Source organism: Halichondria panicea, chromosome 2 (genome assembly GCF_963675165.1).
Source record: "Halichondria panicea chromosome 2, odHalPani1.1, whole genome shotgun sequence".
NCBI lineage: Eukaryota > Metazoa > Porifera > Demospongiae > Suberitida > Halichondriidae > Halichondria > Halichondria panicea.
In genome coordinates, this window is record NC_087378.1 from 3,060,449 (window position 1) to 3,086,750 (window position 26,302).

Here is a 26,302-nt window from a genome sequence, read left to right on the forward strand (position 1 = left end):
TGACTAAACACAGAAATAGTACCGATTCAGCACATTTATAGCTCTTTTCGCATGTGATCTCAACATCCTTCCAACCTCCCCTGGTTGTTAGTCTTGAATTCCAGCCGGTTCTCATTGTAAGCATGGGAGGGAGAGAACCGTCTGGTGACTCTGGGCAGAACGTTCTGTCAGCCAGGAATGTAATCATCCTGTTAACCACGTGGATAATAACCCACAATTTAAATAGAACTGCCGTATTCTCAAAGCTATCTTACATTCTTGTGGGTAAGGCTCCAATGAATATACTCTACCCACATTCCATCCGACGACAGAAAAGTATGCCCAGAGTCACCAGACGGTTCTCTCCCTCTCACGCTTACAATGAGAACCGGCTGGAATTCGAGACTACCCTGGTTGTAGCTTATTCATTCACCTACACAATGGTATCATTTCTTAGCCATCACCAAATATTTACAACTACTCACATTAATTTTGTGGTAATCTACTCTCTAGACTGGATGCATTGTAGTCAATTGAGGCATGAGTTGGGATACATGTAGCTTTGAGTACAATGACTACCGTATAGCGGGTAATTTTTGTGAGGTAAAAAATTAATTTTACCCCACGAAAATTACCTATACGGTACAAACAAGCACATGATGCACACCTTGTCATATTCCTCCATTGAGGGGAACCTCTCTCTCTGAATCCTGGTCATGTAGAGCACATCGGTATGGGGAAGGGCAGCCTCCAGACTGGGGAAATGTTCCTGAGTCAGGATAATTATTAGCTCTGGGTAAATTTTTAAATTAAACTTATAGTACCACCAAGGGCGTATGAAGAGAAGAGGGCATGCAACTCGCAATGTATACTGTGTAGTCGTCAAAAAACTGATGAGTCAGCAGGATATGCTATATTTAGCCAACCGCCCACTAGAGGAAGTTTGTCACGATTAATTAAGATTCACGTGAGCTTATGTTTTCTATGCAAACCCATCCAAGCTGCTGAGTCGGCACTTTTTATCTACTTTCTTCGATTAGCTCGTTTATCTCTCTTGTATAACATCTCCTGTTAGTTTATGAGTCGTAGTAGTTTAACACTATGATGCTACATCAAGACAGGAGTCAAAGAAACCAAGGATTTGAGGCAACAACTCAAAGTTTGTGGTTTCTGGCTTATTGCTTCTAGTACGACTATGCTACGCACTTTCTAGTGTAACTGAGCATTGTTAGCATCATTTACTACTAGTATAGAGAGCTACAATCATCTGCAGTATGTTAGCTTAGCTAGCTTAGCTAGAATAGCTACTTTCTCTGTAAGTTTCCGTATATCTTCACCGTGCACGCACAAAAACGGTGCACGTGCAATGCATTCTTTACTATTTTTAGATATAAGACCCCGCCCATTAATTTGTTTTCTGATAGATAGTAGTTGCATGCTCTCTTCTCTTCATACGCCCTTGGTACCACTTTGTTTTTTGTACAAAATCTAACAATGGTTGGTGCTGTAATAAAAACGAACTCGAGAAGTAAAATGCTGCAAACTTCATACAAATTAATTTCTCCTATAACTTTGCTAGTAATGCATAGTGATGTACAGGGGCGTAGCCAGGATTTTGGAAAAAAGGGTGCTATCACAGATGAAAGAGGGCGCGAAGCGCCGAAATTTAGTTGACCGGAAGCCACACCTCTTATCAATGGCGTCATAATTAACTTATCTGCCAAGTTGGGTGTAGCTGAACGTTTATTTGCATAGAGAAGCTGGCCACGATCACAAAAGAGAACGATTTAAGCCAGAATAGCTCACAGTTTAGAGACTGAATCGTTTCCCTTGCCTATACTATCTAGCTAACAGCCTAACTGCAGCAAGATCTGGAAGAGAAGGGGTGCTCAGCTGGGTAATCAGATACATTTCTCTGTGATTGTATACTTAACTCAGGCTGGTTGGGGGTGCTCGAGCACCCCCCTGGCTACGCCCCTGATGTACCAGAAGAGGCTGGAATCAACTGATCTAGTTTAGCTAATTAAGGTCACTAATTACCAAAATTCTATTGCAGATTACTTCTAGCCTAGTTTTTAGTGTCTGTAAGTTTAAAGCACTATTTTGAAGGGGGAGTTAAATTTTATTTTTGCCAGAAGCAGAGATACAAGTCTCAAAGCCAGCTGTGCGTTGACCTCGAGAACAAGCCGCTCATATGATATCGAGGCTAGTAACTTTTGTTTGTATCTCTGCTTCTGAGCAAAATAGGCAAAAATAAAATTTGACCCCCCTCCCCCCTGCAAAATAAACGTTTTATATTTACAGAGTTTTATATTTACAGACATGGCTTGAAGCAGTCTGCAAGAGAAGTTTGGAGATATCAAATTAGTGACCTTAATTAGCTAAGGTCAAGTGGTTCCAGTCTCCTCCGGTGATGTACACATCAGAGGAGGTATGACATGCATGGTCTATGTAATTGCCAATCCCTTATTAAGTGGAGACAAGAAAAGACAAAAATAGAGTGAACATACATTCCAATAAGCTGGTGACAAGCAAGCGCCGTAAAGAGACATGAGTACACATTTAGAAAGTTGCTGGTTAGTAGCTAGAGTCTACAAATAGAGCTTAACATAGCTGAAAGTATTAGTGCTCATGCATTCGCGAGCCCCTCCCTACCTAGTCTTCAACGTTGAAAATCTGTATGCCTGCCGGACGATAATTTAGTTTTGAGACTCATGATCCTTTACCAACTTCTACGTGATTATTGCGAATGCGCACAATAACCAGCCAAGCAAAGAGCTCTTGAGGAGATTGGGACACAGAGCTCTTGACGACATAGGCACGCTTGAAGCAGGTCAGAGCAGCTCAGATGAACACTCGTGATCGAGGTAAAATAGGCCATCTGGAACAGCTCACAGCATCTGACTTACTAGAAGGTTGTTTTTCATCAACACGTTGTTCACTGCTTGTATACTGCACTGGGTCCAGGAGCCATACGTTTTATTATACATCAACTCAGATGGGACACAGAGACGCTTGCAAAGCAGCTCAGATGGGAACTCAGAAGGTCACAGGCACACTTTTAGCAGCTGACTGGCTAGAAGTTGGTTTCATCAATAATAATTTATTTATTGTTCTGCATTCTTGTACTTGGATTCACCAAGTCAGGTTATCACAAGCACCCTTGGAACCTTGCTCCTCCTGTTAGGCTGTGCGCCCAATTCTTTTGAGTTAATTGGCAAGCATTGATTCTGTCAGAATCATAGATCTATAACCCAGATACACAATTCCGCATGCTCACTCCACAATGTTGTACATTCTCCTAGTAAATAATAGCTTATAGTACCAGAATGCATACAAGGAATTGACAATATCTCAAATTCTAAGGAGTTGTAAAAAAATAACCGCTACTGGTATAAAGTTAAACAATCAACTAGCCTTATCAAAATACACACTTGTTATCATTATCCTACGATTGGTCACGTGACTATTTATACCTCCTCTGTATACATAATGTATTCACCTGGCGAATCCCTTTTTTATCCACAAACTTGGTCACATCTTCAGGCATCTTGAGAGAAGGGGGGGACACATAGCACAACTTTACTCGGTAAAGGGTTAGGAGACGAGCAAGTGAGTGGACCGTTCGACCGTGCTTCAGATCTCCAACCATGGTCACCTATAACATGAAAGTGGATCAGATACAATCTCACCATGCATATTCTCCACTAAAAATGTGTAGAGAGGTTAGAACAAGTCCAGACTTAGAGTAGAGAGGATCTCCCTATTAATATTGAATATTGCAAGCTATGTATGCTTAATATAACTTACAGTAATGCCATTGACAGTACCAATCTCCTCTCGTATGGTGAAAACGTCGAGCAGTGCCTGACTCGGGTGTTCTCGGGTACCATCTCCAGCGTTGATCACTGGCTTAGTGGCTACTGCACTAGCACGCTGCATGGGGGTACTAAACTTAGAAAACAGACCGGGTTGGTCTTCAATACAGTACTGAAATTCAAAACCTGAGTGATTTATATACAATTAATGCATAGTAGGGTATCATACAGGATTTTTAGCTAGGAGGGGAAACGTTTAAGTAAGGGTGGTCTGGGGGTCCTCCTCTGGAATATTTTTTGAGGAATGGTTATCTGAAGTGCAATTTGGGTTTTTTGGTGTGCTTCAAACTAGTCTAGTTTTCTATTTATAAGAAGAAATGACATGATTAATTTGTCAGATTTATAGGGGGGGGATTTTAACTGGGGTGAGAAATCTGTATGAAACCCTGCATAGTGGGTGTAGTACTGCACATTTACCAACACATTGCTTTTAATATCTTAGCTGCAGCGAATGCAGACATACCTTGGCTGCTCCTGGCTCTGGATGTCGAAGGACAACCACGTCAGAGTAGGCTTGCATGGTGAGGATGGAGTCTGCAGAAAAATACATTTCATGATGAAAGCACCACAGGTGCTGATGCTTCGGGGGGGGGGACACCTGAACATTCTTTGCATGCAACATCTATACTATATGGGAAAGGTGCAAAAGAGTGGGAAATGATCGCTAAAAAGGATTCCCACAGTTTAAAGTCCATAATTAATGGCAGCTGCAAGTTCAGCATTCTTTGTAGCTACCAATAGCTAGCGTTCTAGCGGAGAGCTAACTACACTAGATAGAATAGCAAAGTTAGTATCAACAGATTTTGCTGCGTACGATTTTGAAGAGACTGCAATGGCCTTCAAAGTAAACAAAACTAGCCATACATGTAACTCGAGAATGAAGCTTTAATTTTGCAAATCTATCCAAGAAAATGTTACTAGAAGCCAATAGAAGCTCTTACTTGCACTCCATTGATCAGTGAGCACCTGTAGCAGCCTAGACAGACACACAGACACACCACACACACACACAACCTCGCTTGCGCATGTGCACACTGAGGCATTATTATGATATTACATGGTCAGCACAACAACCACCATGCACACTAACACACTACTGTCTGATACCAAAAACATACCTTCCAGAGATTCTCCTTTCATGACAGAGGAGTTGCTTGAGCTCATGGAGATTACACTCCCACCCAGTCGCTGCATGGCTGCCTGGAACGAGGAGGATGTCCGAGTACTCACCTCATAGAACATGGTGGCCATCACTCGACCCTTTGAGTGAAATTGTTTTGGTTTCACATACTTTAACAAAATGTATAATTAACTATTCATTTACCTTTAGGAGATCACAGGATCCAGATTTTTTGACCATGAATTTCATTTGGTGAGCCACATTGAAGAGTTTGTGGAGCTAATGTATTAACAAATAACTGTTCATTTTGAGAAAGCTGATGGGAGTATTAAGTAGCACAGCTTAACAAAGTAATGGTTATCATAAGGACCTTGCAGACTGAGAATACACCAAATGCCGCATCACTATACCTGTTCTTTGGAAAACTGTGTCACTGAAATTATGTGTTGCTTGTACAGACTGCCTTGTGCAGTGTTTGGTGATGACAACAGAGCGTGCCCAGTAAATGGAAACACGGTAGAGCGACCTGGCACTGCTTTGGAAGTAGGAGTTGCAGGAGGACTAAATGGTGATCTTGCACGGACATCTGCAAAAATTAATGTATACAACACATGCTGGGGAAGCTGTGCTTAGTGTATACAGCTAGTGTACTAAATCTACGTCAGTGCTTTTCCCCCACAAGACAAGCATCCCAGTGCCCCAAGATTAGTCACAAACTTCCCAGTTGTTGCTGCACTTTCCTTTTTTCTTCGATTCCTGTCCATGTAGCAGGTATAGCAATAAAGTTTTTTAAAACTACTGCCATTCATAGACCCCAAAAGCGGGTAATATCCTCGAACTGACTAACCACAAATGTTTTGACCCTCCGGAAATAGCTCGCTATATGATACTAAGTGCTATGGAAGAGGAGCTTAATGAAACAGAAGTATAATGGCTATAGAGATGATATTCAAGGATAAAAGCATAGACGTATGTAATATTGCATTTTATATTTAAAAGGGCGATCTGCAAAGATGTCAGAGTTCACAACAGCTGCTGCATGCTTCTGAAAGTACAGCTTGCTTTACTAACTCTTTTAGCTAACAAAAAGTGCTAAGGCTAACTCATAGAAACGTTGCACGAACGGGAACAGATGATGCTACGAACGATTCTGGGGACACCATAAGCGTTTGAAACTCTACGAATCAAAATCCAAAATAACATGGCTAGAAGCATAATATAGACAGCTGGAATACACACAATGACACACATGCATGCACATAGTCAGCTTTACAGTATTCCTCGAATGCCTCGAGGTATACTCACAGAAGACAAGTCTACCATTTACTATCCTTACCAGTCATAGGTTCAGATTTATGCCTGGTCTTAGTGTGCTGGTAAGCCGGTGAAGGTAGCTGTAACTCGTAACTGGCATGCTTGATACGTGGAGATGGAGGTGAGAGGGGAGGCTGAAGACGTACGTCCTGACCAAAACCTGGACTGACAAGCACCTACAAAAACAGAAAGATTACTATGTAATAATTATAGTACTGGGAAATACATCTAAACAAAATTCCACCTTTCCATCAATGAAGGCGATTGCTCCCCTCAGAACCACTCGCTGGACACGACCAATCACATCCATTCCAGCAAAGGGGGTCCAACGTGACTTGGACTGTGGGAGGGCATTGGGAATAGTCCACTGCTCATCAAAGTCAATATCCACATATGTGTCCGGCTGTTCTCTCAGATTAAATATTTTCATAGGGTTGGTGTGTAATCGCAAAACTATGTCCTGGTGTATGCATCATGTATATAATTATTATGTGTGGTTATTATAGTACACTGTATGCAATCAGTAACCTACAAATAGCTATCAACCAGAGCGTTTGGAGTGTTACTAATTACTAATGAAAGCACCGCAGGTCCTGATGCCTCGGTGAAGATGCCAAAGCTACATAACATAAAGCTACTAATAGCTTAATTTTATACACATGATGAACATTTTTAATTTGCATGCTGCATGCAAATTCAAAGAGTGGGTAATGATCGACCATGATAGTTGTTAAAAACGATCAATGCCAAAGTTTAAGTAGAAAATTAATGGCTGCCATCAGCAGAGCCTTGCAGGTCTCTTCTCACTCTTGCAGCTACCAATAGCTAGCGTTCTATATAGTGCAGAACTAACTACCGTATATCTTTTAATTTATTGAACACTCTTTTTGGCAATTTTCGTTGTTCTAATACAACGGACACTCCAGTGCTTTATTACATTTGTTCTAAATATCCGGACAATACTTTGAAAAGTTGAGTTACATTCACAGACGGCAAGTAAGACTTAGAGTGGTGCAGTTAGATAGCTTTGAGTAGCTAGTTTTAGATAGCTAGTGCAACTATTCAGTCGCACACTGTTCTATTAAACTTAGCTAGCTCGCATGCAGCTGCTTGCTTGTTCTAATTATTCCGGACACTTCGCATGCTCTATAAAAATCTGTTCCAATTATACCCGGACAATTTCCAAAATAATTATTTTTTGCTGTCCGATAAATTAGAAGATATACGGTACTAAGTAGAGTAGCAACACTCGGTAAGCAAGTTTGGCTACGTGCTCTTCCGAAAAGGCTGCAATGGCATTCCAAGTAAGCAAAACTAGGCATAACTCGAGAACGAAGCATTATTTCGCAAATCCACGAATCAAATTAAAAGAAAACATGACTAGAAGCCAATAGAAACTCTTACTTGCACTTGCACTTCATTGATCCTTGAGCAGCTGTAACAGTCTACACACACAGACAGACACACACAAACACACTACCGTATACATCGCTTGCGCATGCGCACCGAGGCATAAATATTGATAGTGAAGCCTGCACTAGGAGGCCGTAACTTGGTCTTCCATTATTACAACTTACACGAAACTCCACACCAGAAAAGACTAGCCTATTTTCTCCTGATGTATACCCATGCTGTTACTATGATTGTACCATTGATGACTGTTATAAACACACAACAATACTTGTAGGCTTGAAAGTGGAGATTTTTATGTACCGTGACTACAAAACAACCTAATTGTCCTCCCTAACAAGATATAGTTCATACCTCTATGGTGAGTCGTCCCTGATGCACGGCAGTGAGGAGTAATGGTAGCATGGTCTCCAGACCAGGAAACCCAGGTGGAGGGGATCCAGAACTCTTCTCCTCAACAGTGTGTGGAGCTAGGAAAGGGACAATAATTTAATAAAGCATTAATAGCTATGCAGTTGTTGCCTATAGATACACTTCACTATAACGGAATACTGTGTGGCACTGCGGTTGTGCGCATGAAAGTATCAAAGCTCGTTTTGTTTTGTTAGTCATAAAGCTTGTAGTACTACTGACATATGTACATGTCCACAACACTCCTCTATTAGTTATACCACGGCGTGTAGCTGCAGGCCAAGCTGTTCAATATACAGGGTTTCATCAAGGGCGTATACAGAGAAGAGGGCATGCAACTCGCCCAATTCTCAGAATCATCCGACTTCGTATTGAGCTATTTTTAGAACTGCCCACAAAAACGCCCACGCGTAACCTTTGACCGCACAAGGTAAATCAAAGTCTTTTTTATATCTGTGCTAGCTAGCTAGCTAGCTCGATTGCAGCATAGTAAAACTAGTTCTCAGCAGCAGTATGGCTCGTACTAGCAGTGTCAAAGGCAAAGGCAAACCATCCAACAGTTTGCAACTCCAAGAAGATGAAACCTAGGTACAATAAACCTGTCTTCCTGAGTCTCTGGTACTTCTTAACAATACGCCCAGCCGCCCAGCACTTAACTTCCCGCTCAAAGGGATTGTCTTGGACCTGGCTGGACTAGGACTGGTCATGACACTTCTCTAAAATAATACTGCACTGTTAGCTAGCTAAGCGCTAGCTAGCTAGCTAGCAAAGGCAGCTCTGATGTACACGCCCATAATATTATAACTCCGTAAACAACACCGCCCACTTGTTCACATCCGTATACTGGATTCTATTTTTAGCATATCCGGTCTCTGATACGAAGTCGGATGAGTACGTAGGGTACATAGTGAGTTGCATGCCCTCTTCTCTGTATACGCCCTTGGTTTCATCTAGTGGAGGGGTAAACCTTCCCCCCTAAAAATGTTGTACATCATTACATCATCATATTGGTGTGATTTACTATAAGGTATATATAGGTACATATAGGTACTGTGATGTGTTAGGCTAAGCAGTAATCAACAAAAGTGGGGGTAGCCAAACATTTTGTGCTTAATGCGCTTAAATCTTCCTCCCCCCAATTTTTAATCTTAGGATATATAGTGCGTGATGTATTTCAGGTGTACCTGTGCAATGTGAGTGCAACTAAGAGCTTCTACAGGCTTCTAGCCACGGATTTAAACAAAAAAGCCTTGTTTTCAAGGTATGGCTGATTACATCATGGATGAGTAGAAAAGGGATTGGAAACGGAAGTACTCAATGTTCATACAATTCAGAATGGTGACGTAAAACTTTATTAATTAGAACAACAATAAGACTTACTGCACAAGGGTGTATAGCCATGATTTTGAGGAAGGGGGTGCTATTAGAGATACACAAATGTAAAAGAGGGCGCGAAGCGCCGAAGTTTGGTCGGCCGGAAGCCACACCTCTTATTAGTGGAAGTCATAATTAATATATCTGCCTAGTTGGGCGTGGCCCAATCTTCTATTTGCATAGAGAAGCCTATTTAGCTACGAAAGAGAACAAATTCAAGCCAGAATAGCTCACAGAGAATTTGCTTGCCTACTAGCTAGCTAACTGCAGCAAGATCTGGAAGAGAAGGGGTGCTCAGCTGGATAATCAGATACATTTCTTTGTGTTTTGTACTTAGCTCAGGCTGGATGGGGGTGCTCGAGCACCCCTAGCACCCCCCCGGCTACGCCCCTGTATGTTGAGAACACAGTGACACGAGCAGCCATATAACAGTCACTACACATAATTACGGTACAAGGCTACAATACTTGAAGTGACATACCATGATCTGTAGCAAAACAGTCTATAATGTCCATGTTCTCCCAAAGAGCATTCTGGTCATCCTTGGAGCAGAGGACAGGCCTCACTTCAGCCTTGCCTTTGCCAATATCAGCGATGTCTTGGTCACTGAGGAAGAGATGGTGAGGGGCCACTTCACATGTCACAGAGAGACCCTTTTCCTTGGCAGCACGAATCACTGCAATCTGCAAAATGATAAAAACGCAAATTATTTCGTCAGATAACGCAATACTCATCTATGTCTGACCTACAAAATTGAGGATAGCTATTTTAGGTTTGGTACTATGTAAATGTAGTGTGTCCTCACTACTCTTTTTTTGTTTTGTGTGTCTCACCTCCTCCCGCCTGGCGACGTGGCAGACATGGACAGGTCTTTTGTACAGATCAGCTAGTAGCAGGATGGCTGCAGTTGTCTTGCCCTCGGCATGCACACAGATCAGTCGCTCCTTAGGCCAATGTTCAAAGTGCTGCAATTGTAAAAAACAATTAACACACAAACATAATAATTATTATCTGCAATACAACATAATTTTAGCATACGTTAGTCACACTTTTTTTTATGCTCCCCTGGCTATACCTAGCAACATACATGCAACATTTTATTTGTGGCCCATTAATTTTTATATCCTAGACAAAAATCATTATCACCGCTCCACCAAAATTATTTCCCTGAAAAGTTTTACATTATATCACCTTCATCCATGTTTCCATGGACTCTAGCATCAATGTGGAGAAAGTGGTGTTAAGGTACATCTTAAGAGCAAATGCTTGAGAGCTAAGCAGGTGCAGGGAATCAAAGTTGCTACTGCTGGCTCCCAGGAACAGGCCGTAGTCACACAAGGCACCATCACGAGCACACTGAAGTAAGTAGGAGAACAAAAATTAGATACACAGAAGGAACAGGATAGTGACAAATGATGATGAGAGCAGATTTTCTCATAATTTTATGTGATTGGCTGTATTCCATTACTCACTATAAGGACAAACCTTTTGAGTCAAAGATAGACTCTGCTTGTCCACGACGGGTGGTCTGGTGTTAGGCATGGCCCCAATGAGAGTAACGCCCCCTGCTAGAGCAGCAGCAGTGCATGACTGGAAATCTTCCTTGTGTGTCTGTCCAGGCTCTCTCACATGGACATGAACATCTATAAGACCTGGGAGACGGAGGGTGCGGTGAGAAGAAATGCAGTCCACGTAAGTCCTCAGCTTTGGAGGCTCCTTGCCCAGTTTGTTTAGAGCCTGACATGTGTAATGGATGCACAATGAGGGGTACTCTAGTACTAAAAATAATTTTATATGCAAGCATAAAATATTGCGTTTTGGACTTCTGAAAACGTTATGCGATCCGATTGAACGCCGCAAAGGCCAATAATTGTGTAATACAAATTTATGTGATATGATATAGGTGCTTTCATGCATACATTTCTAGCACTACGGTATGCTCCACATGATACATGCATGCCCAATAGCTGATGGAAAAATTCCATCAAGTACCTGCGGTGTAAAATGCCTTGGTGCAATGTTTTCTCTCGCTCAAACTGTATTCCAGTGTACAGGATGAGCTCAAGAGTTACCAGGTGGTTTCGAATAACATGCTCGCAGTAAGTGTCCCCAGAGATCAATAAGTGGCTAGACGTATTTTAAAAGGACATAGCTAGAAGTGTAGTTGATAAAAGCCATTTCTTGCCAACAAAATGAGTAGTTATGGCTGCGGCTTCTGGTAGTAGCTTTGCACACTCTTGTGCTCTCACGTGAGGCTAACTAATAAGTCAAATAGATTTTGCTATGCACAATTCTGACCATACCGTTGGTAAAGCTAACCATAACTCTAGGAATGAAGCTCGTGGCTAAAAGCCTACAGAAGCTAATACCGTATATGCTTGATCAGAGGCCGCTCTTGTATAAAGGCTGCTCTCAAATAGTAGCCTCCTTTGCTAGCAAAATGAAACACTTAGGCCTCTGATCAAGCATATACGGTAGTTGTGGAATACAAACTCACACAGTAACACACATCAGCTTTACCATAATACAAATTAGTGAGGACAATATGACCATGAATGCTGCATGTCTTGAGGAGAATTTGCCTCACCTTGACAAGCAGCTTGGCACACTTGATGTCAGTAACCAGGGGTACAGAGTACTCGACAGCCATTCTTCGTGTAATGTAACCTTTGGTGATTGCTGGTGTGTAGCGATGCTGGCGCAAAGGAAGGTTAATCATGAGACAGATCTTCTTCTGAGAAAGATAGTTGGCTATGTTTTCATATGAGGCAGGACTGCTCTTGGCATTCCCATTTTTCCCATTGCCGTTTACTGATTCAGCAAAAGGCCACTCAACTGGTTGCACCTGTGACGAGATGAAATGCATAAAAAAGTGACTATGAACATAAGCTGTAGATTCGCGAGAGAGATGCATGTTAATCTGTTACAAAACGTTTTTCACATAATTATTCCACAGAGGCCTCGTACTTCACAACTGTGCAACATAATTTATCACGGATGTAATTTTAACAAAGAGTTTTCCATAACAGTTTAATGTACATGTACGTCGACCGGGAATACATGGCAGTGACATACATGAATGCATGATGTACAATTTTCATGGAGTTGTGAGCAACGGCTTTCTGCGTTTTGCTTAACATCGCTACTGTTTCTTTTTGTGGTTTAATCCTATCAATTTTTGTTATATTCGGACAGCAATTATTAGTTTCATTTTGGTAGAATGTAACACATGTACAGTATGGAAAGGAAAGCTAAATGGTGTTTTATGTACATGGTGGTAATTAAGTCTTACGAAAATCAGTGCATTACCTTCCTGCGAATATAAATCTGCTTAAAGGAAAAGAGCCTTAAACACTTTATACTAATAGCTAACTAGCAGGAGTCAGAGGAGGTACATTTGTACGACAAGGTCAAAACATCAACAATAAACTAATCATTTCTACATGGGGAAACAGAGTTTTCCACCGTGCTCTTGGGTTTTGCAAAATCAAAAGCTATCACGCCCCTGATGCATTAAAAAACGATTTTCATGAGTTAATGACCTTTTCTTTAAGACTACAAAGATACGGAAAATTAGCCTTCTGCGGCTGGAGTATAAAATTAATGTTAAGAGTTCTGTCCAGACAGTACTGCACTGGGTAGATCTGCTTGCAAATAAATGATGAAAAAATACGGTGCAAATGCAAGACAATGTTTCATTTTTAATCCGAGGCGCATGGGCGGCCACAGGTTATAGTAGTCACTTGGTTTGTTTGTTTTACTCACCTGAATGCCACAGTGCTGCGTTTACAGCATGGATGCCTTCACACAAAGTATTAGTTGTGCCTTGGTGTGCATGCGCAAGCAAGGTATACTGTAATGTGTTTGTGTGTCTGTCTGTCTGTGTAGACTGCTACAGCTGCTCAACGATCATGAACTTATAGGCTTCTAGCCATGTTTTCTTGGATTTTAATTCGTGAATTTGCAAAAATGCTTCGTTCGAGTTATGCCTACTTTTTGCAGCCTTTTCAGAAGAGTATGTAGAAAAACTTGTCCACTGAGTGTTGCTACTCTACTTAGTAGCAACTTCCCATGTACAAAAGTGTCTTCGTTAATAATAATGACAAGTTAGCTTTGCTAGCTGCAAGAGTGAGAAGAGAGCTGTAAGGCTCTGCTCATGCAGCCATTAATTTTAGACTTGCACTTTTGGCATCGATCGTTTTTAACAACAATCATGGTTGATCATTACCCACTATTTGCTGTGATTCTAGATTCTGCCTGCAGCAAAAGGAAAATGTGCATCATGATAATTATAATGTGTGTATGAAAGCTATTAGTTATGTAGCTTTGGCACCTCCACCGAGGCATCAGCACCCGCGATGCTTTCATTTAATAGTGACAAATTTTGATGTTGAAGTTTGGTTGTCGAATAAAACTTGCACGTTGGCCATAGAGCTAGCTGGAGACACGGCTTTAATTCGAGGCACTTCATTACACATGTGCACTATTACAGCCACGTGGATACTATTTGTTTTCTGCTGACTCTGCTGTGACCCTGCCCTAGTGTATGTCTGACCATGCACCACTACCGTTTTCAAAGCCTTGTCATTATAGCGTTCAAATCTTATTTTCTTCTGCAGAGGTATAAATAACACATCTTGATTGTCCTGACAAGTTGTCCTAGCATAATACATTTTGTTCTGCCATCAAGTGATATTGGTCGGACACTAAATTACCCATGCAATGTCCTTAGTAATCTCTATATAAAAAAGGAGGATTTAGGGAAGATAAGGTAATGCTTAGCACATAAAATAGAAGCTTACCTAGTCATCTTGTCACTCTGCTACATAGTTATATAAATATCTAGGCCTCCTCTTGTGCAATGAACAAAGACACATGGCTGTTATGAGATCATTATTTTAGTGAGCATGCGCATCATAACTATGACCTTTGACCTTCAATCTTTGCACGCTAGGACACTATGACCGAGCAAGTAGCTAAATGGCTGGTCAAATAGGCTAATTGCTCGGAAATTGACCGATGACAGACTGTTATTTATACCTCTGTTCTGTACAGTTTAGGTAGTTAGCCGCTAGGCTCTTCCATGTTCATGTACATACTGTATCATAACCTGCACGGTTGTGAGACGTAAAACTGACGAGGGTTTAGCACTTCAGTGCTTCAATATAGTAACTCTAGAGTACTAACTGCAACAATTGCCATCATAACTTTGACGCACCTTGATTCCATGTTCGCTGTAAAAGTCTGCAGTACCCAGACTTGCATAAAGGTTGAAATTCAAATGCTGCAAGATTCGTACAGATTCCAAGAACTCATTTTTAGCCTGAAGAAAACATATAAAAGTGTGTAAGCAAAATATAGACAAAGCTAGTCGTGATAGAGCATAATTAACATACAGTATAGCGGATAATTTTCGCATGAAATACCAAAATTAAACATTCTAAATATTCGTACAGTTTAGTGGCGTAGAACCTATTGCGCATAATAATTTTTTCGGATCCCTTTCCCCGTTCTAATTAAAACAACAGAATAAATAAATTTTTTTACCATATAGAGGGACATGTCCGGGTTTTTTGAGGGCAGAGAAGCAACACAAAAATTAAAATCGGGATAAACTCCCACGCATTGGTAATTTTATACGCAAAGCTATTGGTGGGTGTGGTTTCCTGGCATTGAACCGCAAATATTAGAACCCACGAATATTTTTGCTGAGGGCTCTGAAGCCTATGGCGTGTAATTTGAGTCAGTATTGTGCCGGTAATATTGCCGCGGCAAAACATTTTTACCGGGACATTAATTTTGCCGCGGCAATATTTTTACCAGGACAATTGCCGCGGCAAAACTGTTTGGGTCGGTAAATACCGGGACGATTGCCCCGGCAGAAAGCAAAATTTTGTGGATGGGTAAATACCGCTCCAAAAAGATTACTGAGCCATTTGCCGCGGCAAAAACATTTACCGGGCCCTTTGCCGCGGCAAAAATATTTACCAGGCCAAATCTAATCAACACGTGATGTGCACCTGATCTGCCTCGTGGTATATTAAAAAGTTTTATGGATGTAGCTAGCTGTACGTACGTGTAGTGATCTTGTATTTACCATCTTTAGAGAGTGTTGGCAAGCTATTAACAAGTCAAGAAAGAGAGCCCCTCTGTGTAAGATAAGTTTAAGTAATTAGATAGCTCTTCTTTCAACTTGTGTATGCTATTATTTGTGTATATCTTTGTTTTTTAGCACTCCCACAAGAGCTGGTGATGCTATGAAGACCAGGCTGGAAATTGAAGACTTTCTGTCTGCTAAAGAGTTGTACTTCCCCATTGTTTTCCTGTCCTCCCCCCCCCCCATTAATCCCAATATTTGGTGCACAGTTTTTGTTGTTCACTTTTATAAAACAAAGAAACAATTATGAGTATAAATCAATACACTTGTTAAACACAGCTTCCTTCGTGTCACAAAGATGAATGTTCTATTTCAGAGATACCAAGTAAACGGAGACCATGGTGGGTTTGAGCTGTGCCAGTAAATGGTGGTTTGAGCTTTACAAGACTACCTTATCTAATTTAATACTCTCTGAAAGGCAGCAAATAACGAGATCACAACATCCATAACACTTGATAACAATAAAATGATGTAGGTCACTGAACTTTAATATACCACGAGGCAGATCAGGTGCACATCACGTGATGATTAAATTTGGCCTGGTAAATATTTTTGCCGCGGCAAATGGCTCAGTAAACTTTTTGGAGCGGTATTTACCCATCCACAAAATTTTGCTTTTTGCCGGGGCAATCGTCCTGGTATTTACCGAGGCAAACAGTTTTGCCGCGGCAATTGTCCTGGTAAAAATATTGCCGTGGCAAATGTCCCGGTAAAAATGTTTTGCCGCGGCAATATTACCGGCACAATACTGACTCAAATTACACGCCATAGAAACCAAATAGCGAAAATTTACACCCGCGAAAATTTCCCGCTATACGATATCATGATCCATACATTGAAATGACATGTAACCATTTCCTACAGGTAACGCAGACCATCTTTGTTACCTAGCAACCAACTGACCACTCCTTTAATTAGCGATTGTTTATAAACATTAATAATTATGTACACAAACAATATTGTATGTATAGGCACGGAGTGGCTAAAGACTGTTTTCAATGTTCTCACGGTGACATGAGGATCTACAATGTACAGAAACTTCTCTGCGAGGTTGTATCAGCAGACGCCCTTTTCCCAGGAAATTGAAGAGAGGGATTGGAAACGCATGCGTGGACTCAGTGAAATTCTGGCCCATCCGTGTTTTGACTATGCCCACGCAGTACTGTATTGGCAACCTGAAACGTGGAGTCTTTTAGAAGGACAGAGAATTACCTTGGCCTCAGAGGTATTGCACAGGGCCATGCCAGTGAGTACTATGCTCTTTAGTACCTATTACAGTTGTAACCTTCACCTTAAAGTGTCTACTAAAGGAGTTTCATGAGTTTTGATTAGCTTTCCTTGACTGGCTGAGGATTGGGGGATTTTTTATCCCTCCTAAAAGAAGTTACAGCCTGTTCGAGATTGGAGACAAGTACAGTGGTGTTTTAAGTGGAGCAACTTAGTGATTGACTCTCCACAGTAGTATTTGCAGTCTTAACACACTCATAACTTTCACTTGCAGGATTTTGTGCACAATGTAGGTGTAGGTGTTGCGTATCTATAACAAGCAGTCTAAAAAGAGATATCAGAAAAGGTTGGTTTGTGGCTTACCAGGACCTCAACAAAAAAGAAAATTGATTCTGCCAGGATCTGGGGTTCAAACTGGATTCTCTTACACGTGGTATTGAGCACGCATGCGCATTACATCCAGGAATAAGGGGTGTGTCTGCAAGTTCACAAAATTAATAATGGCTACTAAAATAGCTATAGCTTCTTTAGCAGCTCTTTCTGACTCCAGTAGCTAACAAAAAGCTAGCGCTTTAGTGCAAGGCTAACTCATAAGTTGAATAGACAGTTTGTGCGAACAGATGATGCTATATGCTGAAGAGACTGCAACAGTCTTCAATGTGAGTCAAACTAGCCATAACTCGAGAAAGAAGCTTTAGTTTGCTAATCCACGAATCAAAATCCAAGAGAACGTGGCTAGAAGCCTATAGAAGCTGTTAGTTTTCGTCGCATTGCAACCGTTGAGCAGTTACAGCTGGAATACACAGACAGACAGACAGACACACACACAGACAGCTTTACCGTATCCCTCGTGCGGCTACGCCTTGAGGCATAATAACTAGCCTAACACAGTTATACTGAAGCAATCAAGACTACAGATATTACTCTACCAGATCCAAGAACTTGGTCCATCGCAAGAGCTTCTTCCTCAGGCTCTTCAGGCTCTTCAGGCTCTATATTTTCTAGCTTCTTATCTAGCTATGATCCCAGTCACTGTCCTCTCACTCAACAAGGTCATAAGCATCAATATTCTCACTGTCTAGCTTCTCTAGAACCTCACTGAGGTTGTACTATGAATATCTTGAAGCATTATCAAAGTGAAACGGTTACTTTTCTTTTGACATTACTGCACGAAGCGTACCTCAAGGCAGCATATTAAAATACCACATAAAAGAGCAGCTCAATGCGCATGTGCTGGTACCTACAGCGTGCCTACAATATAGTGGGCACAGTAAATTTTTAACTAGCGTGGCTGTCATTTACGGCTTCAACAGGAAAAGGGTTAATGTTGTAACTACGAAAATTTCCACCATACGAAAATAGCCTATTAAACAACCATGCGCAAATAGCCTGCTAAACAACCATGCGCACCCTCAACAAAATGTGCAAGTCGTAACACATAATTATGTTTATCTGATATCCTAGCTAGCGCTATACTATAAATCAATATGACACCCACCTTGAAGCTTCCAATGGAGAGCAGAATGTTTTTCTCGGGCAGCTTGAACCCAGTGCTCAGCATGGCCTTGAGGTAGGCTTCGTACTTGTCCTCACCGAAACATGCTACCTCACCAGTACTTGCCATCTCTACCCCAAGCTTCACGTCTGCTCCTGTCAGGCGAGAGAACGAGAACTGGGGTACCTGTGGGACGATAAACTGTAATAGCTATTGGGTACTGACCAGGTTCATCAGCTACTACATGTAGATTAAATTGGAAACATTCCTGACTGATCTACCAATTTATAGAATGTGATACATAATTATGAGTTTACATATGGTTTTTTTATGCTCCTATCACTTATTACTCAAGCTTGCACGTATGTGCAATACGGTGCCTATAGCATTAGCACCTTGACTCCGACCCGGCCAATGACCAGTTTGTCTACATCAACAGGCTGTACAGGTAGTCCGACAATCGCCCGTGTTGCCATGGCTACAAAGTCGACATCCAAGGTTTTTGAGACAAATGGGAAAGACCTCGAAACTCTGAGGTTGCACTCTATGACTTTGAGTTGGTTGTTTTTGGCTATAAGCTGCATGTTGAAGGGCCCTGGACAAAAAATAGATTATTTATAAGAACAGAGCTACTATGTAGCTACAGAGAATGAAAACGAGCCTTTGAGTGCAATTGGTGAACATAATTATATACATATTAAGAGTGAGCTACCAATCTTTAAATTCCACGGACAGACACAACAGGACACAAAGTTTAAGATTACGGTATTGCATTATCTCACTAATAAAAAATATTATTTAATGAAACTGCATTTGAAAACATTAACTCTTCTAAAAAACCTCGTGACTACTCGCACAGTTAAAAACTTTGTAGAAAAGAACAGCTGCATGCCCATTCCATTGACCCACCCCGTTGACCCCCACTTATGTATCAAGTTTCAAAGTACTGGCTACCTTTCACGATCTTGCTGCCTTTTTTGGGCAAGCAACACAACAAACGTAAAGCTGCATGCATAATTATAGACATAGTGGTGATTGTTCTTTGTATTTAGTCGGAATTGTTAAGTGTAAGATATTGCTTGTTCCTTGAATAATGTAGCGCATCCCAGACAGCTTTGTTTTACATTGAGGGAGTGGGCACAAATATGAGACTACATAGATCTCTATAAACAATTTGCATACACACATGCAGTCTCTCCTTTCGGAGGACTGCTAATGAATAGTCCATGTACAAATCTAGCCACAGACCTAGCTTACCTGTGACAGAAAGAGCTCTCCCGATTGCCTTCGAAATATTATGTATGTTCTGTTTGGTCTCGTCGTTAAGGTCCTGCGCTGGCAGCACCAATGTGGCATCTCCGGAATGGACTCCTGCGTTCTCAACATGTTCGCTGATGGCCATTGCAATGATCTCTCCATCATTAGCCACAAGGTCAACATCTATCTCCTGCATGTGTATACATAAGGTAAAATTCGCATTTCATTAATGCCACGTACTTATGGAACAATCTTCCAGAAGACATTGTAAGCTCAACGTATTCAAAACTAAGCTAGCTACATGACTTTTTAGAAATGTACATTAGTATGTGTTTGTTTGTGTTCTCAGGGGAGTACCCTTATAGGTTTACTTCAAACCTTCTGTACAACCTTTTCAGTTGATAAAATCAGTTCATCAATTCATCAATTCAATTCAATTCCAGAGGAGGTTGGACGCGCGTCATCCACCAGTAGGTTTTATCACGTGCGCTCGTAAGAATCTAATTAAAATGGCCGATTAGGCACCATTAGGCACCTCGATGCTACACTGTTTTGTAGGCTGTACAGAGACACTGCAAGTAACCAGAAGTGGTATAGGAGCATTCTCACCGCCCTCTCACCTTCCCAACACCGCTGAAAAGATTCCAAGATGGATCTAGACTAGTATTTAGATTTTTTGACACTTTTCCAATTTTTGTCTAACAGGATTATGATCTATATGAGCAGAGGAGGTCAGAGCACCATTAATCTGTTTCTCTTTAGCGTTCTCTATCTTACTTGCGCTGATAAGCTTTTACATTCTCACCTTTGACCTCAAAGGAATTCTACAAAGGTTATAATTATCACATGACTGAAGGTGTCATGATGATGATGCGTGTCCAACCTCCTCTGATTCAATTCATGTGCAGATAGAATGCTACAAAATGGGGGCTTTGTATGCCTGGTCCAGTAGCTCATTGCAGCAGGATTCCATATAGAAAACACACACTGCTATATGTAGGTAGTTTAGAGTGAGTTGAAACAGTTAATCTCTAGATAATTACATGTACATCTCATTATTCACGCACACCTCAAAAACCTGCAGGCAATGAACGGGCGGGTAACTGCGTATTATCAGGAGTAAATTACAGAAGGAGCGTCTAACTCTACATAGGTGTGGGAATCACATCTCGTGTGTTTTCCTAAATGCCGCATTGCCTTGTAAGAAAAGTGTTTTAAGTACTGCGTAGGAAATTACAGACCGTGGTCAGCCTGTGAATATCATTATGAATGGATTTTGTATGTAGTGCAGCAGCAGGAGAGCTAGGTTGAGCCAAAAATAGTTAAACAAATAATAGATAGATGTTGGTATACATCATGGAAGAGACTGTCATTGGGGAGGTACAGAAAATTCTGAAAGTGGAGCATATCCAGTTTCTCTTTACAAACACATACTAGGTGTTTTGTTTTTGCAGTAGGGAGTCTTACTGGGGTTCTTAGAAGAGAGAGCTTACTACCAGGCCTATAGCTAGCTAGCTAGCTCACTTTTATTGACCTATGCACTGGTAAAAGTGCACAGTCAGTACTCACCCGCAGATGATTATCACCCACTTAGCGGTTTTACATATAAGGTCATGCTTTGTAAACTTGCACGAGATGCGATTCTCAACGTAAGACGCTCCTTCTGTAATCTGCTCCTGGTATTATTGAAACTCATGTACCTTTTCCATATGGACATCAGTATTTAAACGATCAGCTATTGTAACAGTAAACGTAAGCTACAGTACATCCGTGACACGACCTTGGCATCCTGAATGAACTTGGATATGACAACGGGGTGGTCACATGACACAGCCACAGCATCTCCTAGGTAACTTTCTAGGTCAGTATCACAGTACGCCACATTCATAGCAGCACCTATACAAGGAAAAGTGAGAGAACAAATCATACCCAAGAGGTACAGCAGTTCAGCTAGTTACCAGTCAGGAAATACAACTATAATTACGTATTAACAAACACTAGCTGTCAAATATTTATTAATAAGCATTCTCACCTGAGAGTACGTAGGACGGTCTAACCAGACAGGGATATCCCACTTTAGCACAAAACTCTTTGGCTTGCTCCAGGTCAGTGAGCTCCTTCCACCGTGGCTGGTGCACTCCAATGTTGTCTAGGAGACGGGAGAATTTGAACCTGTTCTCAGCACTGTCTATCATTTCCGGTAATGTGCCCAAAATACGCACCTGAACAATGTGTAATAAAAAAAATACAGTGCTTTCAGTCTATTGAGTACATACAATTTTTTAGACACTACGTTGGTGATATACCATTGTATGGGTGTATATGAATGAGCTACTGTAACAATGTACACACATGGAACAATACTCACCTTTTGTCTGTGTAGTGGCATGGCAATGTTGTTGGGTAACTGTCCGCCCATAGAGAGAATGATACCTTCAGGCTGCTCCAAGTGGTATATCTCCATCACCGTCTCAAATGAGATCTCATCAAAATACAGCCTCTCACATTCATCGTAATCTATAGTTTGAGCCAAAAAATAATTTGCGTAATACAGTTGACTTTACGCAAAAATGTAAACAAGCTCATTTCCACGGTAATGTGCATGCGCATTTAAGGGACACGCCCATTAATTATTAGTTGTTGTTGAAAAATTCGCTCAGCCGAATAATGAGGGTCGGATAATCTAAGTTCTATAAATTATTATATTGTAGGTCTAAATTGTAGGTCTAAATAATAAAATGAAAGTAAATTAGAGATGTAGTAATACAAATGCAATGTATCAACACTAGCAACTTTCACACTGCAAATGTACATGACGTTGTAATGAATTGACGTGCAGCTCTCTCCTACGCTTTTTAGTGTTCCAAGCAAATTTTCAACATTGCAAATTCGTTTTTTGAGAAGATCAAGGAAAACACAGGACTTAGTGAGCTTGATTCCCGAGGCGCGTGGGCGGATACAAGTATAGTAGTCCGTTGGTTTGTTTGTTACCCGAGGCACGTGAGTGGCCATGGGTATAGTAGTTGTTTGGTTTGTTTGTTGTCTGTTTGTAATGTGTGAGTCTACTCACCTGGATGCCATAGCACTGCGTTTACTGAGCCTTCACACAACAAGCTAGTAGTTTTAATAGTGGCAGATTTCAATTGTTAAAGCTTCGTTGTCCTTATAAAAGCGAGCAAAAGCTAAGAAGCATATTGGCTAGCTCTACACGCGATCTTTATTCGAGGTAGATCTACGTATTTGCAGCTAAAGTGATCCTTTACCGGTCTCGAATTGTAGTTTGTTTTGCTTCTTCAACTGACACTCCTCTGATTTGCTATTTATTCGTGTGAACAGCCGAGGATTAGCATTTCCGTGCTTTAGTTTGTTTGTGTGCAACATCTGAATCTACTCACCTGGATACCATAGCGCTGTGTTTACAGCATGGGTAGCCCATGGGTAGCCTTCACACAACAAGTTAATAGTGGAAGACTTTTTTGATGTTAAAGCTTCGTTGTCGAATAAAAGTGAGCAAAAGCTAAGAAGCTTGAACTTGCCAATTACACACAGCCTTTATTCGAGGACATATTTTAAGCTTTACCAGGAACAATGGAACAGGATCACTAAAGTAGAAAGGTTTGTTGCTTCTTTAGCCCCAGAACATATCAGGCAGGACCCATCATTTTATCTAAGACTCCAAGCAAGACTCCAAGCTTCTTTGATGTGATCCAGAACATATCAGGCAGGACCCATCATTTTATCTAAGACTCCAAGCAAGACTCCAAGCTTCTTTGATGTGATCCAGAACATATCAGGCAGGACCCATCATTTTATCTAAGACTCCAAGCAAGACTCCAAGCTTCTTTGATGTGATCCTAGTATACAGTGCATGTCTCATGCACAACTAAAACTCCGTTCTCAAAGTTTCAACATGCTCTTATTTTTATTGCTCATGTTAGCTTCCATGCTCGTACATATACATTTGCATTTTATTGTGTAACACTCCTACAGATTCATGTTAACAGCCACGGGTTAGCAAATCAGTGCTCTAGTTTATAAGAGGAATGTTTGGTTTGCAGAATATTTAACAACGAGCTGTTCTCGGGCCTTGTGTGAAGAAATGTAATAAGACCCGAGCACTGATTATCACAGGTATATAATTATATCCCACTTGGAGTCTGTAACTATGTGTATAATTATAGCAACTGGGTGGCCAACCCTAGAGTACATTCCTCATAAACTCCCCTGCCGCCTTGCCAGCTAAGTGATTTTAATTAATTATGTTTTTTAATTAGCTACTACACAGCTAAAAAAGAAGGGTGGTGCTCGCTAGACACTAGTTGGCAAGGGCAGGACAGATGGGTGGGACTTGCTAAACACCAGGAAGGCAGGAAAAAGGGTGGGGCTCACTGCTTGGACAAGTACGTATAATTGTCCACTACATCAGAACTTATGGTAGTAAACACCTCCTTGGCCTCAGGCAAAACATATTGATCCTGTTTGTAGCCAGGTTACTGTAGATCTACTTTGAAGAGCATGCAGTCCTAAAGAGAGAGGCCTTATGGTAGCTAGTGCATAGCATAAGTAAAGAAAAGTAGCTTTAGTTTGTAGCACTACTGCACTAGAGCATAGCTACATGTGCACACGACATATCAGAACGATGCCCACGAGGTATGGTGACGTTGATGTGCATGTGGGACCATAACGATGACAGCATCATCTAGCTAAGAGCGTGAGAGGTCGTCTGCCTTGTTAAAGCTAGCACACATCTGAGCAAAAAAACGCTTTTAATAGTCGTTTAGAAACTGGGGTAGAATGCCCGGGAGAAGGCTGTACTGGTTACTTGGAGAAATTTACTTAGTCAGCCAGACAAAATGCGGTACGAGTGCAGATTTTGATTTTGGACACTCCATAGAGAACACATACGTACACAAGAAAGGCTCAATAAACTAGATGTGAAGCGAGTTTTCAGATCTGGTCTTTTTAATGCAAGTTTGAATGAGATAATACGTGAAACATTGCTAAAAAGCTACAAACGCTCAGCCCATCCTGTATATACTGTATGGCTATCACCTACACAATGTACAATGTACCTGTTGACACAGTCTCTGGATTGTAGTTGATCATGATGGTGGATTTGCCCAGCTTCCGTAGCTCACGAATACACCCAACGGCACACCAGTCAAACTCAACAGAACTTCCAATCCTGTCAATACAGCAAAGCAATATCATGTGCAATCAACTCTCCTGAAAGGGTTTTGACTTTCAAAATGAATGGAGCAAGAGTAAATACTTTATGCCTCGGTGCGCATGCGCATGGGCAAGCGAGGTATACGGTAGTGTGTGTTTGTCTGTGTAGACTGCTACAGCTGCTCAAGGATCAATGAAGTGCAAGAGTCTATAGGCTTCTAGCCATGTTTTCTATTCGTGGATTTGTAAAATAATGCTTGGTTCTCGAGTTATACCTACTTGGAATGCCATTGCAATCTTTTCAGAAGAGTGCGTACAAACAAAAACTTGTTCATGGAGTGTTGCTACTCTACTTATTGTCCTTGAATCCTGATGTGCCATGTCCAGTCTTCAGGATTACCCTACATGCGTACTAGACTGGCGGCGACAGCCCTAACGCGAGGGACTGGCAAACTGTCTATCAGTCACTCGTCTCAGCTGCAACGAGCATTGCAGCCTATCAGATTGCTTAACGTCATATTAGCCCTGTAATTGTAACCGCACTTACACTTCAGGGGATTCAGTGCATTCCATAGTAGCTGAATCTCATAGCAAAATTTAACCACATTATCTATAACGATATTCATGTTTAGTAGTGTCGTACGATCTATTACACTTCCGCTGAGACGAGTGACTGATAGGCAGTTTGCCAGTCGCTCGCGCTACGCGCTCGGGCGGCGACAGCCGCCAGTCTACATGCGTACATAGTTAGCTCTGCAATAGAATGCTAGCTCTTAATTGGTAGCTACAAGCAGCTATTAATTTTAGACTTGGAATTTTGGTAGCAATTTTTTTTAACAACAATCATGGTTGAACATTTCCTAATCTTTTCCTACTCTTTGAGTTTCCCTGTGATTCTACAGGCAGAAAAATTAATTGCAAAAATGTTCACCATAACATTATAATGTGTATAAGCTATTGCTACCGAGGCATCAGCACCCACGGTGCTTTCATTCAAACAGTGTACGCGTAGGTTGACACACACCCATCACTGTACGCCACAAAGTCTCAATGTACTGCTCACCTGTACACCCCAGAGCCAAGTACCATTACGGCCCCTCCCGGGAATTCCAGGTCATGTGACCCAGCATTGTACGTTAGGTAAAGATAGTTGGTGAATGCAGGATACTCTGCAGCAACCGTATCAATCTGCTTCACATACGGATGAAGGTCAAGTTGCTTTCGAAGATCACGTATGGCAAGTTCTGTGGAATCCACAAGGCGAGCAATCTGGCGATCAGAGAAACCAAGCTTTTTAGCTTTCAGCAGCAAGTCCTTTGAACAAGCCTGAATCACAACGAAAGGAACATAATAACGTACACAATGTTTAGGTGAGTTCTTCCTTAGGAAGTGTAATAGTACTTAATTAAAAAAACACATTACGCAACAACAGTGGAAGGTGCACAAATACCGTATTTACTTGATTAAAACCCGGGTTTTTATCTCCTAGCAACATCTGTAGAGGGGCGTTT

General features: G+C 41.3%; 1 protein-coding gene across 2 annotated transcripts in view; it reads right to left on the reverse strand.

Moving 5' to 3' along the window:
* Nucleotides 1-26,302, reverse strand: part of LOC135331865 (multifunctional protein CAD-like) — a 54,296-nt gene that overhangs the window by 1,201 nt on the left and 26,793 nt on the right. For both annotated transcript variants that reach the window (XM_064527135.1, XM_064527136.1), the window contains 24 exons: nt 25,855-26,117; nt 24,695-24,807; nt 21,991-22,139; nt 21,655-21,844; nt 21,403-21,518; nt 19,623-19,812; nt 18,761-18,960; nt 18,369-18,551; nt 14,705-14,809; nt 12,074-12,331; nt 10,972-11,223; nt 10,678-10,842; nt 10,320-10,451; nt 9,968-10,169; nt 8,056-8,171; nt 6,536-6,751; nt 6,314-6,467; nt 5,388-5,563; nt 5,182-5,256; nt 4,976-5,117; nt 4,321-4,391; nt 3,790-3,915; nt 3,482-3,637; nt 647-748 (listed from right to left, as the gene is read on the reverse strand). In XM_064527135.1, the coding sequence (XP_064383205.1) occupies nt 647-748; nt 3,482-3,637; nt 3,790-3,915; nt 4,321-4,391; nt 4,976-5,117; nt 5,182-5,256; nt 5,388-5,563; nt 6,314-6,467; nt 6,536-6,751; nt 8,056-8,171; nt 9,968-10,169; nt 10,320-10,451; nt 10,678-10,842; nt 10,972-11,223; nt 12,074-12,331; nt 14,705-14,809; nt 18,369-18,551; nt 18,761-18,960; nt 19,623-19,812; nt 21,403-21,518; nt 21,655-21,844; nt 21,991-22,139; nt 24,695-24,807; nt 25,855-26,117 (3,852 nt within the window). The remainder of the gene's footprint in view (nt 1-646; nt 749-3,481; nt 3,638-3,789; nt 3,916-4,320; nt 4,392-4,975; nt 5,118-5,181; nt 5,257-5,387; nt 5,564-6,313; nt 6,468-6,535; nt 6,752-8,055; nt 8,172-9,967; nt 10,170-10,319; nt 10,452-10,677; nt 10,843-10,971; nt 11,224-12,073; nt 12,332-14,704; nt 14,810-18,368; nt 18,552-18,760; nt 18,961-19,622; nt 19,813-21,402; nt 21,519-21,654; nt 21,845-21,990; nt 22,140-24,694; nt 24,808-25,854; nt 26,118-26,302) is intronic.